Source organism: Propithecus coquereli, unplaced genomic scaffold (genome assembly GCF_000956105.1).
Source record: "Propithecus coquereli isolate 6110/MARCELLA unplaced genomic scaffold, Pcoq_1.0 Scaffold126, whole genome shotgun sequence".
NCBI lineage: Eukaryota > Metazoa > Chordata > Mammalia > Primates > Indriidae > Propithecus > Propithecus coquereli.
In genome coordinates, this window is record NW_012136747.1 from 305,600 (window position 1) to 321,309 (window position 15,710).

Consider the following 15,710-nt stretch of genomic DNA (forward strand, 5'->3'; position numbering starts at 1 on the left):
ACTAGTCCCTTATTCGATAAATGACTTGCACAGACTTTCTCCATTGTGTATATTGTCTTTTAACTTTTTTTATGGTGTCCTTTGACTCAGAAAAGATTATGATTTTCATGAAATCCAGTTTATCTGGTTTTTTCCCTTGGTTGGTTGTGTTTTTGGTATCATCTCTAAAAAAACCATTGCCTAATCCAAGGACCCAAAGATTTGCACCTGTGTCTTCTTCTAAGAGTTTTATAATTTCAGCTTTTACACTTAGGTCTTTGATCCATTTTGAGATAATTTTTACATGGCCCAAGATTGGAGTCCAACTTCATTCCTCTGCACGTGGCCATCCGGCTGTCACAGCTTCATTCGTGGAAAAGATGGTTATTTTCCCACATTGAATTGTCTTGGCATCCTTGTTGAAATCAACTGGCCAGTGGGTTTCCGTCTGAACTCTCAGTTCTATTCCGTTGACCTCCTTGTCCTATGGCAGCACCCCACTGTCTTGCTCACTGTAGCATTAGAGTGAGTTTTTAATTCAGGCAGTGTGAGTCCTCCAACTTTGTATTTCATGTTCAAGATTGATTCGACTATTCTTTTTTTTTAATTTCAAAATATTAAAGGGGTACAAGTGGGTTTTTTTGTTACATGGATACCTTTTATAATGCTTAATTCAGGGCTTTTAGTGTGCCCATCACCCCAGTAGTGTTCATTAGACCCAATAGGTAACTTTTTCCCCTTCCCCTTCTCCGCCCTCTCCCTTCTTGATTTCCAGTGACCTTTACATCTCTTTGTGCCCAGGTGTGCCCATCGATTAGCTCCCAATTATTAGAGAGTACATGAGGTGTTTGGTTTCCCATTCCTGAGATACTTCACTTAGGATAATGGTCTCCAGTTCCATCCAAGTTGCTGCACAAGACATTAATTTGACTATTCTTGAACTTTCCTTGAATTTCCATATGAATTTTAGGATTTATTCATTTTTAAGATAAGTGCCATCAATGATTAATACCACCTTGGGATATGTTATGGATTGTCCAAAAGATCTGTTCTGGACATGAAAACTTTTGAAGCACAGAAACACAAAGTTAAGTTCCTCTCTTACCCAGGAGCGGGTGGGAGAGTCGCTCAGTGTGAATATGAGGAGAAAGTCACCAGATACCATAACTGGTTAATTGATAAGCAGAAAAGAATATCAGGTGTTTTCAGTTCAAAATGGGATCACACTGCAAGTGGTACCCAAGACTTAAAGGTACAGGGCAAGATCTGAAGATGCTTTGACTAATTTCGGCAGGGCCACAATTGCTGAGGCAGGGGAACTCGCCTTGCTGCTGGGTCAAGGAGATGCGTGGGCTGCTGATGCTCGCATGTGTTGAGTTTGTACCCGAGGGCATGGCCTAGCCTTGGCATGTTCTTACAAGAAAAAAGTTGGTGGCGGTCTGGGCAGACTCAGTGTGGACTCCCCACTGGGCTGTCCCTGTCCTGCGGATGTTGTGGATACTCTTGCCACAGGGATTCTGATTTTGACTTGTATGTGATGTAGGCATATTAAGGCTCCTGTCAACCATATAGAATTAGAATCATGTGCAAGAGGATTTTCTGGGACTTCCAGAAATAACCCTCTTAAGTGTACTTTGTCTGGCTGTCCCAGTTGCCGAATAGGTCCCTCCCCACCACGCACGGAGGGCCTTTGTCCCAGAGAAAGGAAGGGTGTTCTCTGGTTGGAACTTGGGAAAGAACTGAGAACTGTTAGAGCCTCACTCCTTGAGTGGTTTTAGTGAACCAAAACAAATCCAGTTCCCATCCCCTCAAGCCTCCTGCAACTTCCTGTACACTCCCAAGTTTACCTTTTACTACCTGCTTTCGCATTCTCTTACTTTAAGCTTCAAGTACTTAGTTCTTTTTTTTCCCCCTTACTGCCCATTTGCCTTCCCTCTTGCTTTTCAGACAACCTTGAACTTTACTCTGAGGGACCGATGTTCTGTGGTAGCGGAATTACTGGTGTATATGGTGACCTCTGGGTCTCAGGTTACCTACCTGCCAGCCAGGTAAGCTGGCCTGCAGCTGGTTCAGGGGTGCTGGCAGAAGCCATGAGCCTCCTGGGCCAGAGACAAAGGACGTTATTACTCCAGAGCACAGCAAGCGGCGTGAGCATCATGTTCGCTTTGGCTCCCTTGCTGCCTTGCCCCGAGTCCCGCAGGGGTGACTCAGAGGGGTCCAGGCACATGCCGCACAGGCCACGCAACCCAAGCCGAGAGTGGGAAACTCACCACTTGTATAGTGAGTGGAAGCCGGCCTGCTCTTTGCGGGAGGTGTCACCTGCTCCCTCAAAATTGCTGGCTGCAAACACGACCCTGGGAAATGGCCCGGGGAAGAAGCAGTCAGGGCTTCGCATCCTCTGCCTACCTGGCGAGAACGTTCGGGGGTGCGATGTTTTGCCTTTCTGTGACTGGCCCCACATGAACAAGAAAGCTGTGTTTTTGTCTGTCTGTATGTATTGATGGTCCCTTTGTGAATTTAGAGAAAACTAGGATTGGTGGCTTGTTGTCCTTCTCTTCTTAACCAATGTGAATGAGGGTTCTCCCAGTGGCTCCTTTGCTGGCTTTGTCTGCAGGTGATCTGACCCGTACACTGTTATTACATTTTGGGGAACAGAGGACTTTGGGTTTTGTGTTTAACTGGGGGCCAGATGCTTTATCCAGAGGGTCATGAAGTTTTTGTTTGTCTCTAGATTATTTATTTTCTAAGACTCCTTGAAAATGTGCAGCCACACGTTGAAGATCACCTAAATTGGCAATTTCCCATTCCAATTTATTTGTCCAACTAAGTCCTCTATTCCAGGTATGAGCCCATTTACCACAAGAAAGGATAGGACTCCCTTTATTTTGGTTGGCTCCCCTCAAAAATATTGTTTGAAATTTTCAAGTCTATGTTTAAAGTCTCCTATTGAATCATATATAGATTTTTTTGAGTGCGGATGGGGTCTTGCTATATCACTCAGGCTGGTCTTGCACTCCTGGGCTCCAAGATAAGCACAAGTTAGGATTATAGTCCAAATTGCTAAGCATGCAGGACTCCTGTGAGTCAGTTGCAGCCTTGGTATAACAAACCCGTGTTAATCACTACAGTCAGCCAAAAGTGCGTGCTTAGAATGGCGTCCCAGGTTCCCCCAACCCAACAGAGGCTAGCAAGGGCCATGCTATCAATGACCTGACAGTCATTACTCAAGAATCTAGAAAACAAAGTGACCTCCTTTCATGTGTTGGCAGAACAGGAGGGCCCTCTTGAAGATTTTATAAAGGTCTGCCTAGTCATCCACACAAATTGGGCCCTAGTCAAATAGACCTCTGACCACTGGTCCTAGGGCCACCTTGGGCTGAGTTGGAAGCGTGCAGAGCCTGTGTCCATCTTCTCCCCAAGGAGCATCCCCTTATCCACCCAGCGGACAGAAGACCAGTCAGAGCACAACCTAACTGATGAGATACAACTTTACGCAATAGTCAAACAAGGGCAAAGGCGAAGCCCACAGCAGACTGCATGGGTTGATGGTGCGCCTCCAACCCAGAGGTCTCATTACCCACTCGGAGCTCCATTTGGTAACAGAGTTGTTAGCGCAAGTTGTTAGCAGTGGCTCATTCCTGCCGGCCACTTCCTTCAGGCTCATTCCTTCCAGCTCATTCCTCAGCACAGCAGGTAAGCTTCGGGTCTCTGCTGAGCTGCACTCTCCGAGAGACCAGTCTGCAGGGTGGACGAATGTCTGTGGGTCCCTGGCTTCCACAAAACACTGGGAAACCAGGGTTTTCTAAAACAACCCCCATCCCCAAGGATGAGATTGCCACTCAGATTCTTAAACCAAAAGGCTGAGTTGATTGCCTGAGGAAGGGAGAGCTGTGCTTGTCAGGCATGTTCATTGAGCGAGCAAACTGCTTGTCCCTCACAGGGGAAAGTTTATTTTAGGTGGTGCCAGGATTAGGTTGGTGAGAGTCTTAAAAGCACGGCCTGCGTTGGTCACAGAAGGGAAGCAACTGAGCCTAGACGTCTGGTCACTGGAGTGACTCCACACTGCGGACTGACTCAGAGCATGAGGCTATCACTAAGGAGCTGGCCTTCAGAGGTGTGTCGCTTAAGCCAATTGTCACTGACTGATTAGGCATCTGTAAAATCCATTCTGATATTTACCAAGGCTATAGAACTGCCCATCTTTTCCTAGGAGAAATTCTGAGAGCTGTTTGGGACATCTTCAGACACCTAATGGGTGCGTTGGGGGGCTGCCCCAGAGACATGGTTCTTGGTGGCCCATCCCATGCTTAAAGGTCAGGTCACTGCCAAGAAGCTCGTGTCCAGTTACAGCCATTCCCTTCCCCAGACAGGAATGGATACCTGCCCTGGAGACCTTGGCCTGCCCTCAGGGAGCTCCTGGTCTGGGGATGGGGCGTGAATCTCCTCCCAGACAGCTAGTGTCTGAAGGGGAAGAGGGACTAAGCAAGCTCTCTGGGCCCAGCATCCCTACATGGCCAAGTGGATCTGGACCCTGCCATCTGCAAGCCCCTTCTCGCCAAGACAGTCTAGCATGGGAGGAGGCATGGCGGGTGTCCCTGTTGGTCCATGCTCAGGGGCCCTGCCAGCTCCAGGAAGCCTCCACCCTGGCCTCTCTCAGGCTCGCTCTTGTGTCTTCCTTCTTCTCAGAAACGGGCAAGTGCCTTTCTCGGGCCAAGTCCTCGCCCCAGGCCCAGCTGTCCTGCAGCAAGGTGGGCGGTGTGGAGAGCTGCTTCCTTTCCTGCCCGGGCCACACACTCTTCATGCCAGGTAAGCCCAGGCGGTCCCTGGGATGGGATGCTGTTGTGGGGGCTTCTTCCCTGAGGTCCAGCCCCGCTCCCTCCTGTTCTCCAGGAAAGAGCCCGACCTAAAGAGGGGCCCTCAGCATAAGTGATCCAGGGCAGCTGCCGGTTCTCTGCGGACCTCACTGTCCTTCTCAGCAGAGGCAGTGGCTCATTCCTGCCAACCACTTACCTGTAGTCTTGTGGCAGAAGCAAATTGGCATAGGGGTCAGTCCTGACCATCTCATTCAGCAACCCCTCTGAGGCCCCAGAATCCTAGGGCCCGGGAGGGAGGTGCACCCAGCCCCATCTCACCCACCGGCCTCTCTGCAGACTCGGAAAGCAGCTACGTCCTGAGCTGCGGTGTTCCAGGCCTCCAGGGCAGGACGCTACAGAAGCGCAACGGCACCAGCTCTGGCCCCGGGCCCGGCTGCTCAGGTAGCCCTTTGGCCTGTCCACACTGCACACAGCTGGGTGACCCCTTGACTTTGCATCCAGCACCATGAAGGGGGAGGGAGAGGCACAGCCCAGGCAAGAGCTTCCTGGTCTGGGCCCTGCCCAGCGTGGCCTGAGATAGTGGAGGTGGGCCAGGCCAGGACCTGGAAGCCAGCAGGCTGCAGGCTGCATCCCAGCTCAGGGCCGTGGGCCGTGGCAGAGCCCTTCTGGCTCTGAGGTCACAGTATAAGGGCATTTCAGTGACTCTAAAATGCAAGTCCACAGATCTGAGACCCTGTTTCAGTGGAGTGAGTTGCATCTGCTGTGGCAGTGAGGTTCTGAAAGCTCTTGAGTCAGAAAGCTACCCTCGAAGTGTGCCCAAGAAGTGCCCAGCCACAGCCCGCTCCCAGCCCTTTGGGAACAGCAGCAGGGCCGTGGGCACAGCACAGCCAGCCTTCCCACCAGCTTGGGGGTGGTGGGCGCGGGGGGCAGGTCTTCAGAAGCTCTTCTTATTCAGAATGTTGGATTCCATAAGATAGGTGCGTTTGTGTATATTTACCACGTACATGATATGATTCTAAGCATCTGCGATTGTAGGATTTTTTAGTCCGAGGGGCCGTGACTTGCCCTTTGAAGGAATCAGCAGTTCTGGGTGTCTAAGATTTCACACCCCTTCCCTTCCTTGCTCCCTGCTCTCTTCTCTGCCCTCCTTCCTAAAAGCATGAGGCACACTAATGGTTTGGTGATGGGGACAAGAATACCTCTGGCTGGACGGCCCCTGAGCTTAGGCCTGACACCACCACCCCCAACACACACACACACACACACACACACACACACACACACACACATCTTTACCAGGCCTTGCAGGGAGAGAAAGGGGCAGGGAAGCTTCTCCTACCCTAGGAGGGCTGTCAGGGAAGAGTGAGTCAAACCAAGCCCCACTCCAGCTCCAGGTGGATTTGTCCCCTGGCACTCCCCGTCCCCCACCACCTCCTTGCCCACAGGAGAGGCCACCACCTGGGGGATTTTGGCTTTCCCCAGATGCCCCTGCCACTACCATCAAGCAGAAGGCCCGCTTCAAGATCAGAGATGCCAAATGTCACCTCTGGCCCCATAGCCAGGAGCGAGCAAAGGAGACCCCAAGGCAGCCGCTGCTGGGTGAGTGGGCCACCCTGGTGCTACCCCATACTAGGGGGTGGGGGGAACCCCCAGGCCTGGAGCTGGGGCCCAGGGCCCAGGAGGAAAGTATCCCGCTCTGATTCCATGAAGATTCGTTCTCAAACCTGCCTGAACTCTGAGCACACAGCAGGCTTAGCCTGAGTCTCCCCTGGCCAGACCCTCAGCAAGCCCTGAGCTGGGTACACTGCTCATTAACAAATACGCAGGAGGTGCCTCCGCGTGCAGTGGTGTGCTGGACTCAGAAGGGCTCGGTGTGAGACCTGGGTCAGCCACCAAACCCTCATGAGACCCTGAGCCAGCCCTGGCCTTCTCCAGCCTCAGTTTCCCCATCTGCACCAAGGACTATTAGGCATGGAGGGACCCTTGCTGACAGCAGTCTGTGTGCAGGGCTAGGTAAGATCCTGCTCCCTGCCCCAGGCCACCATGGTCCCTTCATTGTCTAGACAACTGCCACGTGACTTTCGTGACCCTCAAGTGTGACTCGTCTAAGAAGAAGCGCCGTGGCCGCAAGTCCCCTTCCAAAGAGGTGTCCCATATCACGGCAGAATTTGAGGTTGAGACGAAGATGGAGGAGGCCTCAGGTAGGTGAGGGCTTCTCTCGTGGGCTGCTGCGGACCTAAAGGAAGACAGCAGACTGGGCGCTGGCGGGGTCTGCTGGACACGAAGCTGGGCTCCCCGCCCCGCCACAGCTTCTGGAGGAAAGGCCAGCCCGTGAGCAGAGGGGACTAGCCTGTAGCCTGTGGTGGAAGAGGCAGCTGGGGCAATGAGATGAAGGGCTCCAGGGACTGCAGAGAGCCGCATGGCCTCTCTCCCCATCCCCTTGCTGGTGCCTGGAAGGGCAAATGTGTGCAGCTCCCCAGAATGGTCAAGCCAAGGACCGTCTCTCCCAGGTTGCAGAAGGGAGCTGTCACCCAGCTTGCTTCATCCCACTGCTTTCCTCCTGGCTGTCAGTGAGTACTGAGTTGTGACGGAGGAGTTAAGATGTGTCTGCAGGTGCGCGTGGGGTGCGCCTGGCCCTGGGCCTGGGCACCATGGAAGGAAAAGTCTCTGCCCAGGCAACACTCCGCACCACAGACAGACACACATACACACAGAATACCCAGTGCCGGGTGAGACTCTGGGTGGTGGGTGCATGAGAACAAATAGAGCCTAGAGCTGAGGTCTCTCACCATGGGAGGGTCTCAAAAATCCTTCCCAGAAGTAGTGCCATCTGAGTGGGAGCTTGAAATCAAAGTTCACTGGGTGGAAGAGGTGTCAAGGAGTGGCATTCAGGCAGAGGGAATAGACTAGGCAAAGGCACGGAGGTCAGAGAGAGTAGGATGTGTCCAGGACGAGAGGAGGGCAGGTGGCTAGACAGTGGAGTTCATGCAAGCATGGGAGTGTTAGCGATTGAGGCTGGCAAGGCAGGCACAGGCTGGACCTCAAAGGGCTTGGATTCAAGGCCAGAGAGCTGGATACTATCCTGGGGACAGTGGCAATCCTCAAGGGTGTTTGAGTGACAGAAAGAAGCCCCCACCCAGTGAGGTATGTGTGACATGTTGCCACGGCAGAGGCATGGTGTGCACTCAGATCTACTTCGTGGCCTTGGGCAGGTCACGCTTCTCAGAGCCTCAGTCTCTTCACCTGTCAGATGGGCATGACGGTGGCACCTTGCCCCGGGGCTGCTGTGAGGATGCACTGAGGTGGTCCAAGCAGAGGCCTAGCACAGTGCCGGGCCTGGCATAGGGGCGCCCTCAGCAAAGAAGGCAGCTGCTGGTAAGGCTGCGGGTCACTCTTGTTCTCTTTCCCCGGTCCCTGCAGACGCCTGCGAAGCAGACTGCATGCGGAAGCGGGCGGAGCAGAGCTTGCAGGCTGCCATCAAGACCCTGCGGAAGTCCATCGGCCGGCAGCAGTTCTACGTCCAGGTCTCAGGCACTGAGTATGAGGTAGCCCAGCGGCCAGCCAAGGCCCTGGAGGGGCCGGGGACATGCAGCACAGGCCAGGTGCTACAGGACAGCAAGTGTGGTGAGTCCTTGCCCATGGCCACTCAGATGTTGACTTGACAAACTTTCTCTGTCCTTCTTTGCACGTGCAGCCTGGGTAGGCAGCAGTGGGCGCATAGGGGAATATGGGTGTGTGTACACATGCACACACGCGCATCCCTGTCGTTGCTGCAGGGGTGTGCGTGTGCGTGTTATGAAACCATGAGTTCATCCCGATACCTCCAATGCAACACCCCAGGGTTCTTTGTAACTTCCCCTTCTCGGTGTTTGTGAGGCTCTTCCCCAGCAGTGAGAAACCTGCGCCCTTTCTCCCCCGTTTACTGATGCCCCAGTTTCCTTGTTTACTTGTCAGTTTCTGTTTTGCTCAGTGTAGCCACCCCACTCTCTTCGGCCACCGTGTCTCTTCATTATTGCCCCTGCAGCCTCGCCCTCGGCCCAGCCAACCCCTCTGCACGGCCCCACGGCCCCAGGTGCCAGCTCCTCCACGTGCAAAGGGAAGGGAAGGGAACGGGAGCTTGGTTTGGGACAAAATGACTGTGGGACATCCAGGTGGAGACATCCAGGAGGACAGGCCAAGAAGCGCGGGCTGGAGGGCAGGATGTAGAGCAGAGAGCGAGCACAGGCATGTAGGAGAGGACGCAGGGGGAGCAGCCAGAGGAGGTCAGGCTCCAGGGTCCTCACAGGCCTGGATCCTGCCCCAGGCTCTTCTGGGATGGCTCTGGGGCTCCTCTGTGTCCTCCGGGCCCCAGGGAACACAGGCTGTGCCATATATGGCAGGGGAGAGCCTGGGCTTGAGCACACAGGAGATGACCACCCAGCCACCACTCGCCACCTCCACCTCCAGCAGTTTCTCCGCTTTGCCTCTGCAGGGGCCTGCGGGCCTGGCACCTACTTCAGTGGCGAGCTCAGCCAGTGTGTGCCGTGTGTGCCAGGGACCTACCAGGATGTGGAAGGCCAGCTCAGTTGCACTCCGTGCCCCAGCAGCGACGGGCTTGGTCTGGCCGGTGCCCACAACGTATCTGAATGTGGAGGCGAGTGTGGGTCCACCCCGGAAAGAGAGGTGGCGGGGGAGGGAGGGGGCAGATAGGGCCCCTCCTATCTAGGCTGAGGCTCCCAGAGCAAAGGCCTGGTATGGCCACAGAGCATGATATTTAGTAAAGCTCTTTGCCATTTCCAAACCCTGTCGCAATTTCCGTGCAGTCGCCACTTAACAAAGCGAATTACAGATCCCAAAGCGGCGGCATGGCTCGGCGTACACGGCAGTTACCGCGCACTCACTGCACTCAGCGTGCTTTTCAAATTGCATTATGCCATTTGGAAAGGACTTCACAATACTCAGACACTTACAGGTCCACTTAGGGTTTATAACAAGGTGCATAAGTGCTTTATGGTTGACCCAAATATATATATTACGTTTTATGAACTACTCCATGATCAAAACGCTTTACACAGTGTACTGTATACTGGAGCAAGAACTTTGCTCTACACAAAGAATTTTGTAATTTGCCTTACAAATGGTTTAGAAAGCCCTTTTTCAATTTACCAAGCACAACTGGGTTTGCAAAGAGTTTTTCCAGTGACTGCCCCCCTGACTTAACCCCATCTGTGAAATGGGCTCATAGTCTCCCCATGGGCCTCCCTTCCAGGGCCACTGTGGGGCCCACCCCAGAGAATATGTGGGGAGAGACTCAGCACCCTGAGAAGTGCGGCGCCTGCGATGGTGGCTGAGTGGTCCTCAGGATAGCGGAAACCGCCAGCCTTCTCCCAGGGACAGAAGAGACCAGCGCCCCACCCAGGGTGTGCCGGCTGCCGGCTGCTCTCTGGCCCACTGCCTGCTTCTGCAGTGTGGTCTCCGCCCCCAGGGGGACTGGCGACTGTTAGAGCACAGGGCGAGGGAATCACTGTTTGGTCAGAGGCTGAGAATTCCAGGGTCTGGGCTGAGAGGACACTAAACCCACCCCTTACTCGATGCCAGAATACCCTCTACATCCTGACTTTCTGCTAGAATGCTAGAATGTTCTTTATGTTGAGCTGAAATCGGCTTTCCTGTGGTCTCCTCCCTTTGTCCTGGGGGTGCCCTTGGGTACCTCAAAGACCCTCGCAGACCCTCTTTCCTCTGCTCTTGCCAGGCATTGCTGATAGACAAGGCAGCATCGGTTAGGAGCTGCACAGGCCAGTTCCTCCTGCCCCGTGGGGAGAGCACCTCTGAAATAAATGACTGCCCCCCGCCCGTGGGGTGCCCACTTCCCAGCTCAGTGCAAGGCTGCTTGTTCTTTGACCCCCAGCCCCTCTTGCTGGTGGGAGCAGTAAGGCCAGGCTTGGCAAACTGTTGACAGCATCTGGACTGAGGGCCCAGCCTCCTGCCATCCAGGCCGCTGTGTTCTCCCCATCTCAGGTCTCTGCTGCCTCGGTGCCTTTTCCAGGGGCAGGCAAGGGCCAAGAGCAGGGTCTGAGGCCACCCACAGCCTCAGCGACTGCGGTGCCCCCTCCCGCCAGCCTGAGTCATGACCTCTGACTTCCAGGCCAGTGCTCTCCAGGCTCCTTCTCAGCCGATGGCTTCAAGCCCTGCCAGGCCTGCCCTGTGGGCACGTACCAGCCCGAGCCCGGGCGCACCAGCTGCTTCCCCTGCGGAGGCGGGCTGCTCACCAAGCACGAGGGCACGGCCTCCTTCCAGGACTGTGAGGCCAAAGGTGAGGATGCCTCCCCCCGCCCACCGAGGGTGGGGCTGGGCTGCCCAGATGCATTCTCCCTGAGCTCCTCCCACCTCCTCTGTGGTCAGAGGGGGAGCCTGGAGCCGTCAGGCAGTGGACACAGGCGAGGGCTGGGACAGCACTGGGACAAGGCTGCAGTTACAGTCACCAGCTTGCCGAGTGCCTAGAAGCACTGAGGGGACACTGGGGAAGGCCTCTGGGAACAAGAGACCTTGAGCAGAGTGTCTGGAAGGTTGGGAAGGTGAGGAAGGTGTAGGAGGGCAGGGCCAAGGTCAAGATCAGGACAGACTCGCCTCGGTGGCCCCCTCCTCACCCACCAAACCGCAGCCCCCACTGTCAGCGGATGACACTGCTTACCCCCACACCTGCCTCTCAGCAGCTGTCAATCTGTCTGTGCTGCCAGCAGAGGCGGGGCAGCCTGGCCTGCGGTCCCATCGAGTGGGCTGCTGCGTCCCCAGGGGCTCCCCTGAATGTACTAACTGCTCCGAATTCTCCCATTCTAAACAAAGAAATGCCCACCTTCCAGCCTCCACCCACTCCGGCCCCGCCCCACTGACCTTATAGAAAGACTGTCTGGCCTCCTGGCCCCACTTCCTCTCCTGAACTCCTCTGGTCACACTGTCACCCCCACTGCCCCCATCAAGGTGACCCGTGTGGTCCTTGCATTACTGGAGCAAGCATCAGTTCCCGGCCTGTGTCTGCCATGTGCCCCCTCCAAGTGTTCTTCCTGGCTTCCAGGAGGCCATGCTCGCTGGCCACCTTCCCCCACCTGTGGTGGACCTCGCATGGTGGGAGGCCATGGGGTGGTGGGGAGCACCTTGAACTCCGTGCTGAGACGGACCTGGAGGGCATGGGAGGCCCTGGGGAGAGTAACCCCTGCCCTGCCCTGCCCTTCCCACCAGCATCCCTCACCCCGTGTGTGTCCCCTCCCCGCAGTGCACTGCTCCCCTGGCCACCACTACAACACCTCCACCCACCGGTGCATCCGCTGCCCTGTCGGCACCTACCAGCCTGAGTTTGGCCAGAACCACTGCATCACCTGTCCAGGCAACACCAGCACTGACTTCGATGGCTCCACCAACGTCACACACTGCAAAAGTAGGTGCTGCTCTTCCGCGTGGGAGGGGCTGGGCGGGTTGTGGGGCAGGGTGAGACCGGGTCACACACCATGGCTGCGAGGAGACTGTTGACTCCTTGCTCCATTGCACCTGCTCCCTGGCACCCGACATCCATCTGGACCCGGTGGCATGGAGGGGCACCCGAGCTTAGCCCTGCTCTACGCAGCGGCACAGTGCCCATCGTTCATCATTCCCCTCACTCCCCAGACAGCGTGAGCCTCTGCCCGGGCCAGCCCTGCTCTAGTTTCTGGGTCTGCTGGGGGAGCTGACAGCCTGCAGGGGTACTGATTGGACCTGCTGGGGAGGGGACAGGCTGACAAGACCCAGCCACAGAGAAATAGGGTGGGCCTGTGTCAGATAAGGCAGCCCAGCAAGAAGGAGCCACTTGGGCAGGGCCTCAGAGAGCCACTAGGCATGAGTAAGGGGCCTGCTCTCCCGCTCAGGGGCAGCCCAGGCAGGGTCCCCCAGGGAGATCGGCTCAGGGCCTGGCTGGCATAGGGGGGCTGGGTGGAGGCTGGGCCAAGGAGGGCACAGGAGCACACGCCAGCCCTGCCCTGGGGCTCCCAGGCTACTGGGGCCCCGGGCGGCCAGGGCACCCTTCCAGCTGAGCCTGATCATGCCCTCGGGCCATTGCGCCGCCAGACCAGCACTGCGGTGGTGAGCTTGGTGACTACACAGGCTACATCGAGTCCCCCAACTACCCCGGCGACTACCCAGCCAATGCCGAGTGCGTGTGGCACATTGCGCCCCCACCCAAGCGCAGGATCCTCATAGTGGTCCCCGAGATCTTCCTGCCCATCGAGGATGAGTGCGGCGATGTCCTGGTCATGAGGAAGAGTGGTACGTGTGGGGCGGGGGACCAGAGGCAGCCTCAGCCGAGTGCCCACACCCCTCACCATCCGGGCACAGCTCCGCCAGGCAGGGGTCTCTGCCCCTGGGACTCAGAGAGGACAGGCAGAGTTCACCTGTCAGGCACGTGTGAAACCCACTTGGGTCTGACTATAAGAGTGGGCTTTACAGAGCTCTGTGGAAAGGTCTAGAAAGCTTAGGGTATGCCCTGAGCATGAGTCAGGACCTGGTCTGGTCTGGTCTCAACTCTGGCCACAAGCCAGTCGCTCATCCCTGCTGTGAAAGGGCAAGGGACCTGCCCAGGGTCCCACCGCAGGTCTGGGCCCAGTCTGGGTCCACTTCCCCAACCCTTCCTGTCACCAGCTCCAGTGGCCCCCAGCACCCTCCCGTTCACGGTCCACCCACAGCTGAGCCCAACGGGGGCCAGCCTCTCCCGCCTCGGGGACACCTCAGGGAGGCTCCCCGGGAGCAGCGAGAGGCGGGCATCCCAGGCCCAGGAGGCTCACCATTCGCTCCCAGGGACAGGGGACTTCCCAAGTCTGAGGCTTCAGCCCCACAGTCCATGCCCGTCATCTGCCACACCCTCCCTGAGCTTCCGCTCCAGCCCTGGCCGTGCACTGGCTGCAGGCATGAGCCCTGTCGCAGAGGAGCAGTGAGCTGGAGGGAGACAGAGCTGGAGGGGGGCTGCGATACGGGATTCACCAGGCAGAGCAGGAACATGGTAGGGTGGGGAGGGAGCAGTCAGGGAGGCTTCCTGGAGGAGGGGGCATGGAAATGGGTCTCAGAAGGACGAGTACAAACCAGGGTTGAGGGTAGGGAAGGGCATTTGAGACAGAGGGAGCAAGCACAAAGACTGGAGAGCCTTTGTGATGGGGGGACTACAGTTCCTCACAGGGGCCGGGTGGCTGACTGGGTGGAGCATGTGGCCTGTAGCAGGAGGGCGGGGTCCGTGAGGAGCTGCCATCTGTGGCAACTCAGCGATGGCGCCCCTGCAGCCTCGCCCACGTCTGTCACCACCTACGAGACCTGCCAGACCTACGAGAGGCCCATCGCCTTCACCTCCCGCTCCCGGAAGCTCTGGATCCAGTTCAAATCCAACGAAGGCAACAGTGGCAAAGGGTTCCAAGTGCCCTACGTCACCTACGATGGTAAGGCACAGCCATCTCGTCACGCTCCGCTGTGTGCCAGCCCAGGCTGGGCCCCGGGACACAGAGATGGGTCGCACATCCCCTCCCGCAAGGAGCTGCGACCTGGCGGGGGACAGACCCAGAAACAGGGCGCTCCGAGGAGCGGGGCACGCAGGCGGGGGCGGCCCGGGTGCGCAGGCGTCAGCGGGAGGCCCCGCCCGAGCAGGGTTTTGAGGTTAAATAGGGGTCTCCTAGGCAGCTGAACCCCAGGGAGCACAGTGCAGGCGCGGGGAGCCCCAGGTGCCAGGGCGCAGAGGCAGAGCTGCATCCGGGAGGCGGCGGCGGGCGGGGAGGCGAGGCGGGAGGCGGGAGGGCGGCGGGGCCTCACCGTCCTCCTCCTCCGGCCGCGCAGAGGACTACCAGCAGCTGATAGAGGACATCGTGCGCGACGGGCGGCTGTACGCCTCGGAGAACCACCAGGAGATCTTGAAAGTGAGTGGGTCTGTCGCGAGGGAACCCGGTGACCCTGCCGCTGGGCCGGCCCACCCCAGCCCTGTCCCTGGCCGCCTGGGGGAGGGAGGGACGGAGGGTCGTGATGGGAGAGAAGGAGCCCCGGGGGTCACAGGGGTTCTGGGAGCGAGGACTGTCCCTCCAGACCAGGAGGCCTGAGACAAGCCGCCTGGTGGGGACGTGGGGACCAAGACCTGGCGACGTGGCCTCGGGCAGGTTCCTTGCTAGTTGTCAGCATCACTTTCCTCATCGACAGGGTGGTATCTTAAAATCAGTGGGAGCCACCCAACGCCATTGTCCCTTGGAGCCACCCCTACCATTGGGACGAGGCTTCCTCCTCTTTCTCATTATGGCCTTAAGAAGCACAGCCACCTGTCACAGAGGGGAGGCTGGAACTGTCACGCAGCGGGCACTGGCCAGAGGCAGGGACCTGGTCCTCAGCCTCAGCCTGGCAGCCCGGGGTGGTGCCGCGTGCGGGGCCACGTGGGCCTGGCTCGCCCTGCTCCGGCTGTCACGCAGTCTGAGGGAAGGGACTGTCACAGAGCTGGGCAAGATTCGCTCGGTCTGCCCCGCCGCACCCCGGGCTCCTCCCGTCCCGCTCAGGCCGCCTGCGCGTCACGGCACAGACCGGAGTCGCCAGTCTTGCAGCCAGGCGCCTCTCCTGGGCTGGGACGCGCCCCTGCCCTGCCTCAGCGGCAGCTCCCGGTCTTCATCCTCACCACACTCTTGCTCGCCAGGAGCTCCTCTGGAACATTCTTCCCCACCTCTGTCCTCAGCGAATGTCCGCCCATCCTTCCCTCCTCAGCCCAGGCGTCCCGCCCTCTGGGCAGCGTGCGCAGCCTCCCTGCCCCGGCTGCTCCCTCGGCTCCCTGCCGCGGCTTCCTGCTCCCTGCCATCTCCGCAGGGAGCGTCTGTTTCTCAAGGGCGGATGCGGCACCGCATGAGTGCGTGAGGGTGGTGTGTGGTGAGTGTGTGGTGTGTGGTGAGTGGGTGTGTGGTG

The 15,710-nt window shown here is 57.4% G+C and overlaps 1 protein-coding gene across 1 annotated transcript in view; it reads left to right on the forward strand.

Moving 5' to 3' along the window:
• Positions 1 to 15,710, forward strand: part of SCUBE1 (signal peptide, CUB domain, EGF-like 1) — a 124,506-nt gene that overhangs the window by 106,908 nt on the left and 1,888 nt on the right. The window contains exons 11-21 of the mRNA XM_012638017.1: positions 4,666 to 4,785; positions 5,130 to 5,234; positions 6,276 to 6,392; positions 6,857 to 6,994; positions 8,214 to 8,417; positions 9,265 to 9,426; positions 10,918 to 11,085; positions 12,043 to 12,204; positions 12,867 to 13,064; positions 14,069 to 14,221; positions 14,613 to 14,692. Of these exons, the coding sequence (XP_012493471.1) occupies positions 4,666 to 4,785; positions 5,130 to 5,234; positions 6,276 to 6,392; positions 6,857 to 6,994; positions 8,214 to 8,417; positions 9,265 to 9,426; positions 10,918 to 11,085; positions 12,043 to 12,204; positions 12,867 to 13,064; positions 14,069 to 14,221; positions 14,613 to 14,692 (1,607 nt within the window). The remainder of the gene's footprint in view (positions 1 to 4,665; positions 4,786 to 5,129; positions 5,235 to 6,275; positions 6,393 to 6,856; positions 6,995 to 8,213; positions 8,418 to 9,264; positions 9,427 to 10,917; positions 11,086 to 12,042; positions 12,205 to 12,866; positions 13,065 to 14,068; positions 14,222 to 14,612; positions 14,693 to 15,710) is intronic.